Source organism: Mirounga angustirostris, unplaced genomic scaffold, assembly GCF_029215605.1.
Source record: "Mirounga angustirostris isolate CCGP_5_RB_7025 unplaced genomic scaffold, mMirAng1.0.hap1 SCAF_3, whole genome shotgun sequence".
NCBI classification, from domain to species: Eukaryota; Metazoa; Chordata; class Mammalia; order Carnivora; family Phocidae; genus Mirounga; species Mirounga angustirostris.
In genome coordinates, this window is record NW_026991711.1 from 169,780,366 (window position 1) to 169,795,725 (window position 15,360).

A 15,360-nucleotide genomic window follows, 5' to 3' on the forward strand; every position below is an offset into this window, starting at 1 on the left:
GATAAGGATTTTTAGGAGACAAAATCCTAATGCAAAGAATTAGTACAAATCCCAGGACTTTCAGTTCTGTGGCATCCCAGTAGAGGTGATATTTTGAGGTATTTATGCCATTATTGTACTTCAAATTACTTTTTAGAAGGTCACTCACTCTGCATGGGGTGACCTTGCCAAGCTTAAAAGGATATGCTTGGAAAGGACAGGATTTTCCAGTCAATCAAGATATGTCAGAGCTCCAAGGCACTTCAGGGATCATTGGGTTTAGCCCTCAGACAGCAGAGTAAGTGGAATAACTAAAACAAGAACTCCAGTATTCTGATCACTAGCTTGACTATTGTGTACTGAGGTCAGTATGTTCACTTTGAGTTCTTTTCCGTAAACGAGGGTTTTTTAAAAATCGTTACAATGATCTCCCATTAACTTTGAATTTGAATGTTTCAAATATGGAGATTCCCTATTGCAGAATTTAGCAGACAAGATAAGCCAACATGTCATTGTTGTTTAATTAGTCCCTGTTTTTCCTACTATTATTGTAGTGTGCATAATGGATCTGAAATTTACATTTTGGAGTCTTAAAAATTGCAATGAGAGGGGATTAGCTTCCTTAGCCTGAGCCATAGCTTTCTGCTGCTCTTTGTGTTGTAACTTCATGTTTCTTTTACCCCTCTTCCCAACCTCACCCTCTCGACAGGCAGCAGTGTGGAATTTGATTGGTGTGCAGTCTCCAGCATCCGCACACTGCGTCAGCTTGGCAAGAAGACAGTGGTGGTGAATTGCAACCCTGAGACTGTGAGCACAGACTTTGATGAGTGTGACAAACTGTACTTTGAAGAGTTGTCTTTGGAGAGAATCCTAGACATCTACCATCAGGAGGTAAAAAGAGAAAAAAAAAAAAAAGAAAGAAAAATATATGCAGTGCATACTTTATAGATGCAGCTACATGTACATAGATTTATGTTGTAATTCCCCTTAGGGGAAAGAGCTGCAGTGCCTCCCACTGTCTAATTTTGTAGTGAAACTCTAAAAAAAATGATCCCAGCCTTAGAGTCTTGAGGCCCTGGCACAGAGAGATTATTTTTTTCTTTCTAAGCATTCCAGCTAGATTGAAAACTCTTCTTGGTAACATGTGCCAGACACATATTAGCTAGTACAAGACAACCCTCCAAAATATTTTGCAGGATGATTTAACTGATCATCTAGACATACAATAAGCCGCCTCTCTCTGGTTCCTGTGTTGTTGCGGTTTAATAATGGATGGTCCCCAGAGGGGTTGTTCACAAATGACCAGTTGATTCTGTGTGCCATCAGATGGAGCCATCAGTCTTCAGTCTAAGATCGGAGTTCATTCTGAACGATATCAGTACTTTTCTAGTTTTCTCTGACAGTTCTTCTTCTACCCGCACTCTAGTATTATCGAGAATATCTTTACTCTGCATTCTTATGACCAAAAGGTTACTGTAAGTCTATAGGACAAGTTGAAATATCTTACAGTTAAAAAAAAATAACTGCTGGAAGATTTCAGAGTGATGTCTAGTGGTTGTGTCTTTGATGTCATTACAGTTAATTCCCTACTATGGAGAATCATCCTTGTGTATAAAATACGGTCACTTAGGGAAAAAAAAAAATACTGAATTAGGGCCATAGTACTTAAGTTCAAGTTTTGACTGGACAATTCATTGAGTTGTGCAAACTTCCTAAATTCTGTGTTTCTATTTTTTTTTTTTTTTGGTTAATGAACCAGATGAGCGTATATATGTGCTACATGCAGGTACTGTGAAGATAAGGAGATTTGTGGCTGAAACCACATTGGAGGGTGTAAAGTTCAGTGCTAGAACATGTGACGATTTTATTACAGTGAAGAAAAATAGAAAAACTTAGGATGGATAGATCATCATAGTTATCCATTTGGGCTTGACCCACTTATCTTCTGATATAATGAAATTGAACCCCTGGGTAGAATATACAGGAATTTTAATTTTTCTCTCTGACATGGTTTTTCTAATAATTTCTTAAGATTCATTTCAGGTGGGGATCAAAACAAGTGCATTCTACAAATATATCTTGAATACCTTTTAAATACCAGGTTCAGCAGGATGGGGAGGTGTAAAACCAGCTCCCTACCTTCAAAACATTAGAATAAAACTGGGAGGGGTGCCTGGGTGGCTCAGCTGGTTAAGCGACTGCTTTCGGCTCAGGTCATGATCCCAGGGTCCTGGGATCGAGTCCCGCATCGGGCTCCCTGCTCCTTGGGGAGCCTGTTTCTCCCTCTCTCTCTCTCTCTGCCCGTTGCTCCCCCTGCTTGTGCGCACGCTTTCTCTCTGTCAAATAAATAAATAAAATCCTTTTTAAAAAAAGAATAAAACTGGGACCCATAACATAAATATATGAAAAATTACATAATTGTTTAAAAATATTAACAAGGATTACAAGGAATTGCAGCAGGCATTTTACACATAATTAATTATTTCCCCATGAAATGGTTTAAGGAAAGCTTAAAAACTTCTCCAGCTGCCTTTGGATATGGTTATACATGGATATTAATGAGATCCTTTTATAATAACTGAATTCAGTATGATGGTAAAAAATAAATTGGCCCTTCTTTGAAGCTGATTGGCATTTATAGTACTACTATGTAAGATACTTTTAAATGTCATATTGGAAAATATAAGAGCAATATTCCATTGATGTATTTGTTAGACTATCCCACAGGAAATGTTAAAAAAACATATTCACATATCATACACACATGTACATATGTGTGTATGTCTCCTTCTATGAGGTTGCTGTGTATCTCCTCACAACCTCCAGGAGACTGTCATAATCCAGCTGTGGGTGTCCCTAGTAATGCTAAAGGCACTGAGACATTCAGTAGTAAATCTGCAGAAAATTGGAAGCACATCTAAACTTACTCAAAACACACATTTGAGTCACTTTAGAAGGGCAATAAGGTACATAGCTACATAGGATGATAGGTCTCTTGGTCTAGTTCAGGACCAATGCTATTCCCATGGCAATAAGGATGCACTTCTAAAGAAAACATAAAGGGGGGTGTGTGTCAGAAAAGTGACATGCCCTGTGAGTAAAGCAGGCTGGCTCAGTCGGTAGAGCATGCACTCTTGATCTCATGGTTTGAAAAGTTATATAAATGAACATTAATTTTCTTCTATATCCCAGACCCACAAAAGACCCATTTCTCTTTTTTTTTAAATTTCTCATTAAAAACCAGATTGAGTCTAAAAATGCCAGGCAATATACCTGACACCTTATGTTGTCCCTGTCTAGTTTGAGTCCTTCTGAATTTTTCTTGATTTTATAATGAATAATTTATTGGATCATACCCCATAAAAATGTACTCTGATTAATGATGTAATTGTTCTATTTTTAACACCTAATGCTATATGTATATACATATACAATGGCATCTCTGTAACACAATTTGAGTTAAATGAATGAATGACAAACATTGATTAATGTAGACAAAACCCATTGGAGATTGTGCGACTCTAAACTAGAATTGGGTTTCATTCCTAGCATTTGATTTAACTGTAATTAAATATAATCTTAAGGGTCTGCCTAAAGTATTGAAAATGTTTTACTAAAATGTGAATTACTAAGATAATAAAGCACAGTAAAGATAATAAATCAATCTCACAGACAGATGTACAAAGAGTAGAGTTTTGTAAATTAGAGATAATACACGAAATTACAAAAATCAGGGTCAACTTTTAATGAATTAAGTGTTATTTCTGTTAGTAAGATATATTTTCTCTCTTGCATTCTGTCTATAATATAGCTTTTAATTTGCCCATAAAAATAAGGACAAACCAAAGTACTAAAAATACATTTGTGGTGTGATTGCACTTGAATACCGTTTCAGAAATATTCTTGTGTGGTGTCGTCTTAGCTTAGTGATACTAAGTTAAAAAAAAAAAAGGAAACTAAACTGAGTAAAAAGATAGAAACAAATCCAGGTAAGGTCAGTGGAACTTTGGGACCCTGATGGAATTATTTTCAGCCTAAAGTATTTAGAGATCTGTGAGACAAATCTGAATTTTAGAATATTTTATGTCAGTGAGTTATTTAAAACTATTTAGGCTTAAGTGATTATGATAATGATCATTTACCCATGTGGGAAACCAAGTTCTTCTCCTTAAGTCCCTGCTAGTTCTGTGCTTGCAGTTGGGGCCAATTTAAGATGAATTCTTCCACAAAACTGTCCTATATTAACTTCATCCTGCAAACATGTTCTCTTGTACTGACTTCCTTTTGCTGTGTGGGCAAAACTACACTACATCATCAACCATTACTCTAAAGCATCCTGTGAATGTACTTGCCTTTCCAGGGATGATCTTTATTTCTGGAGTCAATGATGAGAATGGGGTTTTGCAGAGGATGTTTTTCTACCACTTTTCAAAAAGAATGGTTTAGAAATAGCTCTTCTTGCAACCTCTAACAGTAAATACCCTTGAAATCAGGCAGAAAAATAGAGTTAGCTTAAGATTCAAAGATTTGGTTTATTAGTTAAACATAGCTGCTTTGCAGTGTGGAGAATTGAGTTCTAATACTGGCTGTATTTGCTAGATTAGAAATATGTGCAAGTCATTTCACCTTCACCGAGCCTCAGTTTCTTTAGCTGTAAAATGGAGAGAGTAATAACTGCCTCAGAGGGATACAGTGAAGGTCAAAACAGATGGTGTAGGGCAAATAGTAATATCCTTAAGGAATAGTAGCAGTTTATATTATTACTGTCTTGAAAGTTGCTAATCTGTTGAAAAATAAAAAGCAATTCCATAGAACATTTTGAAAAATGTTAGTGTTTTTATTAAAGACTTTTCACTCAACTTTGAGCTCCCATTTAGTGCAGTGGACCCCAATTTTTGCTCACAGGTTGATACTTCTCTTTTAATTTTAGAAATTATGTTGAAGTGTTTCACGTAAGAAATCTTTGTATGCATTTAATTGAAGAATTAGTTTTTAAGCCTCTAAAGTATTAACTCTGCTAATAAACTAAAAATAAACAAATAAAAATATTATAGTACAAAGAATAAATCTTAAAGGTTTTGCAAAGATGTATATTGAACATAAAAAATGATAAAAGCAGCTTAAGTGCACTTATAAATATGCAGAACTGTGGATTATTGTTTTCCATACTGTTCACAAGGCATTTAAGTACTCAGTTGTAGGGTGTTTGCTTAGGCACGAATTTCACTGCTCTCATCAAAGAGAAATAAGCTTTATCCTTTTTAAGACTATTTCAGAATTATTTCAAATAATGATAAAATGCATTTGGTACATATCTGTTACTTCAGCAGTTCCAATATTCATTAGTAGGTTATTAAGGCAAATACAAATTATTCCAAGATCAATGGTCTATCAGATATAATAATATTTTCCAATATTAATAACAGTGTCTTACTTATGCACTTATAATTTGTAAGGCCTTTAATGTTTATTTTCTTATTTAACTTATATAGTGACCTTGTGAAGCAGACAGATATTATTTTAATTTTACAGACATGAAGACTGAATGTTGGAGGGATTTTCACAGAGGGAATTAAGATGGGAAGGAACTTCTTCTTTTTTTTTAATCTGGAAGTTTTGGGGTGCCTGGGTGGCTCAGTCGTTAAGTGACTGCCTTCAGCTCGGGTCATGATCCCAGTGTCCTGGGATCGAATCCCACATGAGGTTCCCTGCTCAGCAGGGAGCCTGCTTCTCCCTCTCTAGCTCCTCCTGCTTGGTGATCCCTCTCTCGCTGTCTCTGTCAAATAACTAAAAAAATCTTTAAAAAAAATCTGGAAGTTTTGACTACTAATAGGAAGATTAAGGTTAAAGATTCAGACACTGCTTGTAGGGCAAATAGGAAGGAAACAGGGACTAAAATCTGTTACTGGGTACTGTAGACAAGAGCCAAGGTAACTCTAAAGGAGAGAGGATGTAAAAATGGGAGGTAGGATTTAGAATGGACTGTAGTGTAGAGATGGTGGAGTTTAGATAAGGGACAGGGAAAAAGGAGAGAAGTAGCAAAGGCAGGTAAGGTTAAGTGGGCAGAAAGCTTCCTAGTGGGAGTGCACATAGTTTGGGACACTCAATAGGAGGTCTTCTTGGTGCTGAGAAGAATGGTGACAAAAAAGGCTAGAGACTCTTCATTGTCCTATTGATGGTGATGAGCTTACACTTTGTGCTTTAGGCATTGGGAAACTTTGGAGAACTCAAAGCTTCAACTCAACAGGAGTGACTTGGTGAATCAGTTTCACAGGATGATTAATCTGAATGTGAAGGGCTGGGGTGGAGAGGAACAGGAGAGGTGAGGGTTAGAAGGAAAGATCTATGTCCATTTAGGAAATTACACAGTAGTCCAAGCAGCACTTGATTACAGTAGAGTACATGGTGAAAATATTAATTGTCTTGATTTCCTTTTTCTAATTGTCATGCACGTCAATGTCACACATTCATGTGTAGATGCGTGGAAGTCTGACGTGGTAATCATATGTAGTTGTATGGAACTCTCACATAGATTTTAGCAGGTAAGTGCCTGGATAGTAAGAATGAAGTTTGTTTATCTCTTTGGGGGCATAACTTAATATTGCCTATTGATGGGAGACATGAAATGGTCACAACATGTGAAGCAGTTGCTCATTCATCATGAAGTGACCCCAACGGCTGATACTGTGGTGTCTTGTCCAGGCATGTGGGGGCTGCATCATCTCAGTTGGGGGTCAGATTCCAAACAATCTGGCAGTCCCTCTGTACAAGAATGGTGTCAAGATCATGGGCACGAGCCCTCTGCAGATTGACAGGGCCGAGGATCGCTCCATCTTCTCAGCTGTCTTGGATGAGCTGAAGGTGGCTCAGGCGCCCTGGAAGGCTGTTAACACTTTGGTAAGGAGAGAAACACTTGTCTGTTTTTAATGTTCACTTTTGAAGAGTTGTAATCTGAATGTTAACTACTGCAGATGTTAACTTCAGGGCAGATAGAAGGCACTTATGCTCAGTGACTTTACTTTAAAGTTGGTGTATTTCCATGATTGCAGTTAAGTGCTGGTTATAAATTGTTAAGAGTATTCTCATTAAGATTCGGACAATGAAAAACGTTCAAACTATTTTAGAGCTTGATTGATATTTACAATTAGAAACTAGGAATTTTACATGTTTCAATGTCCAATTTACATTTTAATGGTGTCTTTTGAGAGAAAGAATAAAAAGAGTTGTGTTACCATTTGTTCTGAAGATGCCTTTCTGCAGTTCTACTGAGTATCTTAAACTATTCATGCACTTTTTTGTTGTTGTTTCTATTAATTAGAATGAAGCACTGGAATTTGCAAAGTCTGTGGGCTACCCCTGCTTGTTGAGACCTTCCTATGTTTTGAGGTAATGTACTGTTCTCCCAAGGTAATGATTTAAAAATCGGGAGGTACAGAATGGCGTGCTGTATGCTAATAGCACTTGGCTTTGATGTGTGGTAAGTTGTAAATACGTCCACCGTCCCCAGACCAACATGGCCGGAGTGAGGACCTATGCACGGTCCTTCAGCCTACTGCTTTTCTTTCAGAGGGTGGCAATAAGAGTCCACAGTCCTCCATCTTAGAAGCATGGCTTAGGGCGTCCCGTTGCCAAACTGAGGGAGGATAGTTTTACATTAGAGAAGAGAACGATTTAAAAAACCCAAAAAGCAAAACCAGAACAAACCTGGGACATCTCTTTCCAGTATCTGTTTTCTAGTCAGCAGAAATGGCAGCTTATCTCTGACTGTTGTCAGCACCTTCCAATGGTGCCTCTGGTTTGAATTTTTGAGTTTTTGAGATCACATTTTTTAGTAGATGAATTATAATGGTGAGGGACAGGGATAGTGAGGATCTTTTATATTAAACTTTGAAGCGAAGGTCTATCATCAAAGGAGAAGTTGTGAATTATCACTTACTCTCTTCAGATGTTACCACATGTAGGGAACGACTTCACTGAACAGGGGATAATAAGAGAAACACAATTTGCTGTGCACAATTTGAAAGTGTAAATGGAATTTGAGATGGGATCCTTTAAAATAATGAAAAATTTGAAATGAGGTGGAAAACTTTCCTTTTTATTTAAATGACATTTTTTGTAAATCACCATCAAATAATACTTCTTTGAGGTATTAATGTAAGTTAATTTAAACAACACACAGACATTTAAGGGAGGGTTGCAGAAAACAGCTTTGACTCTTGTGCTTCCTTTCTCATCTCTGCAATCTGTCTCTTTGTTCCAGTTTCCTATACTGTGAATTATCAATGTTATTGACTTAGCCTTCCTGTCTTAAATAGATGAAGACATTGAAAGTTCTTTATGCAAAAATATGTAATAGAGTAGAAAAGATAAAGAATGCTACTTTTAAAAAGAAGTGGAAAGTAGTATTTTTCTTCCTTATTTTTTCCCTCTTCTTATTCCTCCTTCTTTCTTCCCATCTCACTTTGAAAATATCAAAATTCAGCATAAATTGAAATCAGCATTCTTTCTCAAGCAATTAATAAGAAGGACACAGTTGAATACTTTTCAGTCAGATACTGTACATTATATTTGCGTAAAAAATTTGTGCTTTTGTGACCTGGCTGGTAGTAGAATGACCTGCTTTGACAGCAGACCTGTGGGTTAAAATCAGCTATTGTCAATGACCTCTGAAGGAACAGGGTATGAATAGCTAGATCCTGGGGCACCTGGGTGGCTCAGTCGGTTAAGGGTCTGACTCTTGATTTTGGCTCAGGTCATGATCTCAGAGTCCTGAGATCAAGTCCTATGTCAGGCTCCACACTCAGCAGGGAGTCTGCTTGAGATTCTCTCCCTCTGCCCCTCCCCCTATGCTCTCTCCCCCCCCCCAACTCTCTCTCTCAAATAATTAAATAAGTCTTAAAAAAAAAAAAAAAAGAATAGCTAGATTCTAGGATGAATTTTGTTAAGGTTTAAGAATTACCTGGAACCAGCCGAGTGAAAACAGGAAATCAGAAAGGACAAACTTTGGGATACTGCTATCTCTATATTTACGTGGTTTTCTTTGGACATCATCACAGCTCTCACCCCCAACTTGGGTGACTCTTTATTTTGGTTGATTGTTCTGGTGATTAAGTGGAGTAAAGACTCAATTTAGGAAAAAGCATCTTCTTACTCAGTCCAGACTGAAGCTAGAGATTGCCTGGAACTGTTCTGAGAAGCAATCAAGTCTAGCATGCTTTTCTTCCAAAGTGGTGAAAAAAACTGACCTGCCTCCTCTCCTTTCCAGTGGGTCAGCCATGAACGTGGTATTCTCTGAGGATGAGATGAAAAAATTCCTAGAGGAGGCCACTAGAGTGTCTCAGGTACTGTCCAATTTCCTCCTGGTGACTTTTACTTCTGTTAATTGCTATCTTATTTCATATGTTTTTATTTTCACACTATGTTAGGATGGTTTTCCCTTTATTTTTTTTTTTCTCTCCCTAGCCGGTAGTCTCCTATATATGGGAATAAGAAAACTCAAATGCATTTAATTGCATTTAGATCCTTAGGGTTAGTGGAAGAAGAAGAAGACCAGTACATATTTGATTACAACACTGACCTGGTTTTAGACTCCAGGAGTTAGGCTGGATAAGCATCCTTGGTTTCAGCATCATAAGTTAGATGCTGATCAAGTTATCCCTGGGGTTCCCCGCCTCAAGGACTGCCCAGCCAAGCTTGTCATGTATCAGTGAGGGCTTTCCTGGTTTTTAAGTCTCACACTTGGAGAGACTTTGCTTTAGTTAACCCTGCAATTTTAATAGTAAACCCCTTTGCTCACCTTTTGACTTTTTTTCATTTTGGTATATTCCATTTGTCAGTTAATAAAAATGTTTATAATTTTGTGGTGATTTCAACCACTTTCCTCCATTGCCCTCAGCTTTACTTCTCCCTTGGTATTACCTCAGTGTGATCCATTTAAGATTTACCCAGTGAGGTTATTGATCTGCAGACCTTGTACTGTAAAGGATGAAAGTGATGTTTTCCTTTTAAGAGCTTTCAAAAGCTTGTGGGGTTTGTGTATGTGTGTGTGTGTGTGTGTGTGTGTGTTTAAAGAGAGAGAGAGCACAACTCATAGAGAAGAGTTTAATGTTAGGCAAGTGGAATTTGGAGGGAGCTAAAGAGTGAAGTCAGAAGCATTTCAAAGAGGGATAACGAGCATGGACTGTTCCTGCTCATGAAGCCAGACATCCCTTCTGTATCGTAGTTGCTCCCCAGGACATTGGGTCAGTGAAGAGAGTGGATAAGGATAAAGGGTGAGAAAGACAAAGAGTGTAAAAAAAGAAAACCAAGTAGATTTTGAATTCATTCCTGTGTGAAAGTCAGATTGCTGAGGAGGGAATCTCTCCAGGGAGCCAATTTTCATTAATGTGGACTGGAACAAGACACTGTCTTCTTCCCTATCTGACTCCCTGCCAAGGATTTGGGCATGCTCCCCTTTTGAAAAACCAGTAGTTAGACCCAGCTGTGTTCATGTAAGTGAGGAAGCAGGTGTCCTCTCTTTTCTGCCTGGGACACTGGATCCCACATAGAAGAGTTTTAAACTACTCATAGTAGAGTTTTAAAAATATATTTTTCTGCTAGCATATGGGTAGAACCCCTACTGGACCAAAGTTTTATAATGGAGATGTCCCTGATTGAGTACATTCTGATTCAAGTGTTCCCTTCAAAACACAGCAGAATCTGGGATACTCAGTTCAGTGAATCTAGAATAAAATTAGACCCCATCAATCATGCATCTGTTTATGTATTCATTCATGTTTAGCACCTGCTATATAATGGCATTGTTCTCAGTATCAGGGGCTACCCTCATACAAAGAGAGATACAGTCTGCTCTCACAGAGGACTCTTTACTAGGGCCATCAGACTTCAAATAATTACAATAAAATATAATGAGCATTGCAATAAGAAAGTACAGGATGCTGAGGGTGAGTGTCAATGTATTGGGGTCCATCCCTAAAGAAGGGCTTTTTAAATTAATTTAAAATGGCTGATTTAGAATTAACTGGTTGAAAGATTTACATTGTGGGTGTGAGTAGGAAGAAAGGACAGCACAGGTAAAGGGTCAAAGCTGAGAAAGAGAATGGAGTTTCTAGAAACTGATAAAGTATTTAGTATATGGCTAGGACACTTCCATGGTGGAAGAGTAGATAGAGTAGGCAGGGAATAGATAAGGAGAACCTTGTCAGTTATAATGAGTTTGGGGCCAGACTGCATTCATGGAAAAACATTAGGGGCTATTGCTGTAGCTCAGGGTAGAGATGACAGCACCTTGGAGCAGAGTAATGATAGTAAAGATAAAAAAGAAGTACATGTATTCTAGAATATTTAGAATGTTCACTGAAGGCAATTAGTGAGTGCGTGGAGGTAGAGGGTAAAAGTGTATTGATAAAGGATGACTCCTGAGCTTCTGCCTTGGACAGCTCGATGGGTGGTGGTACCATTTATTAAAATAGGTAACATGTGCTGTCTTTTCTTCCTACTCATACACACAATGTAAACCTTTCAACCAGTTAATTCTAAATCAACCATTTTAAAATAAGGAGAAACTTTAGAGAAGGAAATCATATATTTAATATTTGACCTTTTGTATAAGGTACCTGTGAGAAATCCAAGTGCAGATGCTTCAAAAGCAGTGGGTTATACAGATTTTAAATTGAAAATCGAGGTCATGTCTAGCGATAGAGATGTACATATAGTTTTGGAAATAAATAGCATATCATTTTAGTTAGAGTTTTGAGGATGGAAGCAATCACCAAGGAGAGAGTACAGAGGAAGTGGAATAATTAAGACAGAGACAAGAGGGATACCAGCATTTAAGGGCTGAGTAGAAGAACCATGAAGGAGCCTGACAAAGAAGCAGGAAACGGTAGTTTATGGATATCAAAGGCAGAAAGTGTCTTAAGAAGGCCAACAATGTACAATGTTGCAGAAAGATTGAAATTAAGAGATCTTCTTTCTCAACATGGTAAGGACTATTTCATAGATTTGTCCAAATGGCCAGGATGGTGGATGCTGTCGTTGGTCCACTCAGATTCCTTTACCTGTGGAAGCACTTGTCCCTAACTGTAGTGATAGCTGATAACACTTACCAGCTGTACTTCTTCTCTGGGCAACTATTCTCAGGCAAATGGGAGCTTCATTAACAAGGAGGCAAGATCCCTCACTTCAGCACCACCCTCAAAACACTAGACAGTGAGTAACCTTTGCCTCAAGGTGGGACTTAGTCTGTGTTGCAGTTCATCCTCCAGAGCCCCCTGTGGGGTAAAGCCAAATTTAGTCTCCACTGAGATCATAGACATACTAGCTTTTTCCTGTTGCCCCATCCTGCTTTTCCAACTCCCTCCATAAATCACTTGAACAAGGATCCCTGTCTCAGGCTTGGCTAGAGAAGCTAAGACAGCTGGTAAACTTTATCTTTTTTTTTTTTTTTTGAAATCATGCTATTATCATCAAAAATTAGAAAAAAATCCCATATAGGTCTCAACACAGCTCCAGTAGGCCTGCTACAGTAAATATCAGATATTTAAAGGAGAAGGAACAGAGATGGAAAGGCATCTTTTTTTTTCCCCCTTAGCTAATAAACAGTTGCATGTCCAGTAGGCTTTTGAAGAAAAGAAAATATGGAAACTTGCCTCATTTAATAGAAGAGAGAAGCTTCTTTATGGCATAAAACACCGGTTCTTTTGAATTTTCCACAAAATTCCTTTCAATTTCAAGTGTTCTACTAAAGGAGATAAGATATATTAAATTTAACACATATGCACGGGGTGAACTCCATGATGGTGGCCAAAAGGAGCTTGGGTTCGGAAGAAAAGGAGATGTTTGGAGAAGGCTTAGGGGAGGAGGTAGCTTTTGTGCCAGGTCTTGAAGCATGATTTGAGACTTGAATGAGAGAGCTGAGGAGAGAAGGTGGAGTGCATGTGGGGGAGAGAGGCATAGAGACAGGGAAAAGCAGGGCCTGGTAAAAAAGCAGGTGGTGCGGGGCGCCTGGGTGGCTCAGATGGTTGAACGTCTGCCTTCGGCTTGGGTCATGATCCCAGGGTCCTGGGATCGAGCCCCATGTCCAGCTCCTGGCTCAGTGGGGAGCCTGCTTCTTCCTCTGCCTCTCCCCCTGCTCGTGCTCTCTCTCTCTCTCTCTCTGTGTGTCTTGAATGAATAAATAAAATCTTAAAAAATTAAAAAAAAAAAAAGCAGGTGGTGCTGGTTGCTGGTGCCTGGGGCTCGGAGGAGAAGAGATGCCTGAACCCTGGAACTCTTCAGTCAACTGCTTCATTTCGCCTAGAAAAAGCAAGCAGTGGTCCCAGTGTGGAGGGCATCACTGCACCCTCATGAAGAAACTGAGAATGGGGAGAACTTTGAGAAGGAAACCGGTCTTAAACAGCGGAGAAAGGAAGGATGTTTTTAAGATTAATAAAGAGAAATGCTGCAAATGCCATGCTTTAAAAGTGGTTTAAGGCATGTCAGTTCCAAGTAATGGATTCCATCTTTGACCTAACAAAACCAAAACAAAATGAGATTCTCCTCCTAATTTCTTTCACAGTCTCATGGAGAGAGAACTAATTTAGGAAATTGCAGCACTTGGAAAAGATGAGTGTAGAAAGAGAGAAAGAACTCGAACCAAGAAAAATACACAGTTATAAATAAAATAAATATTCATAACTCCCCCATTCGACCTTCTCCTTAGCCCCCTCTTTCCTCTCACTCACTTAAAAGTCTATTATTTGAAATTTTAGCACTCATGTTCAGTTGACTGAGTACTCAGGATTGAAGAAAGACCCTCTGCCTCACTGAAAGCAGAGAATGACCTTGTTCTTACCCAACAAATTAGCTCATGAGTTTATGTAGTACATTTAGCATTAAGGTCTTTGCAAGTATTACACTGGGATTTACTTAAGGTATGCAATTTTTACTTAACACTATACACATAACGTCAGCTAAGGATTCTGCCCTTCTGTTTACCTCAATGACAGGAACACCCAGTGGTGCTGACAAAATTTATTGAGGGAGCCCGGGAAGTGGAAATGGATGCTGTTGGCAAAGATGGAAGAGTAAGTGCTTTATCCCCAACTCTGAGATCCCATCAAGTTTCTTTCCCCACCCCGCCTTGGCAGTTTTGAAACAACACAGACTAGAGGTCATGATTTCTACAAAACAGGTCTCTGAAAATAGTGGAAGAGTTGCTCAGTCCAAAAAATTTTCAAATTCACTAACAATTTAGTTGATGTGTCATGGGTATCATATATCCTGTGTTTCATACTGTTAGAATTTCTCTTTGATGATATTCAAAATTAATTATCTTCCTGTACTCATCATTCTTTTTGAATAGATTTTTCTCTCTCATTTTCTTTTGTCTGTGGGTTTTCTTTTATGTTTCAATGAGTATTATAAAAACATCCAATACTTGTCTTTCTGAAGTTCCTAATTGAATCCCTAGTTTTTCTCCTCTCTTGATTTCCCAGCCTCCACCTTTTTATTGTGTTAATAAAGACAAAACTAAACAGAGTAGGGTGGATAAGGATAATAACATAAAATTAGCTTACCAAATCACATCTTGTATTGCTAGTACAATGAATGCCTCCAACTTCAGGGAAAAATGAAAATGTGAAGAATGCTTTCCTTTAGTTTGCTAGTTGTACTAATAAGGTATTTATGATTTATCTTGAAATACAGGAAGTTATGTTTTAGGGAGTCTGTGTCATTTTATTTGCTTTAATGAAAAATTAAAAAAAAAACTGTCCTTCATTTTCTACTTTGTAGAGACTTCAAAACACTACTAAAATGTTAAATCTTTTTGGCTTTTTTGTTTTCCAGATTAACAGTTCAAAGTAGGGCTGTTTACATGTGTGTGTATATATGTAAACCATACAGCAGTGATGACTGCTTACTACAGAATCATATAATCCTGAGCGTAAGCACCCTTAGAAATCATTTATTTCAACCCCACGCCCCAAAGGATGAGAATTTTCTTCACAGCATCCCCAGAAAGTGGTCACTTATTTTCTGTTTAACAACTTTGGTTATACAGAGCACAGAAAGTTGTCAGATTGAAAGATGTCATATATATAGATAGATAGATGGATAGATAGATAGATAGATATAGATAGCTATATAACTATACAGATATATATAATAACATCTCATTTATTCCTTCTTTTGAAGTAAAGTCTGCTCCCTAGAATTTTTTCATTCCTGACCTTCTGGCCTCCAGAATTGTAGAGCATATTTTAATCTTTCCTCCTTTTCAACTTCTAAGTATTTGAGACTCGGGTATAAAATGAGAGGGATGTGAGCATACCAATGTCAGTGGGGAGAATGTAAGACTAGCCTAGAAATGTTTGTGTTTTTTCAAATATAATGCTGGTC

General features: G+C 38.0%; 1 protein-coding gene across 1 annotated transcript in view; it reads left to right on the forward strand.

Annotated features, from left to right (window-relative positions):
* Positions 1-15,360, forward strand: part of CPS1 (carbamoyl-phosphate synthase 1) — a 355,746-nt gene that overhangs the window by 316,633 nt on the left and 23,753 nt on the right. The window contains exons 33-37 of the mRNA XM_054506025.2: positions 689-870; positions 6,682-6,876; positions 7,298-7,365; positions 9,245-9,320; positions 13,968-14,045. Coding sequence (XP_054362000.1) covers positions 689-870; positions 6,682-6,876; positions 7,298-7,365; positions 9,245-9,320; positions 13,968-14,045 — 599 coding nt within the window. The remainder of the gene's footprint in view (positions 1-688; positions 871-6,681; positions 6,877-7,297; positions 7,366-9,244; positions 9,321-13,967; positions 14,046-15,360) is intronic.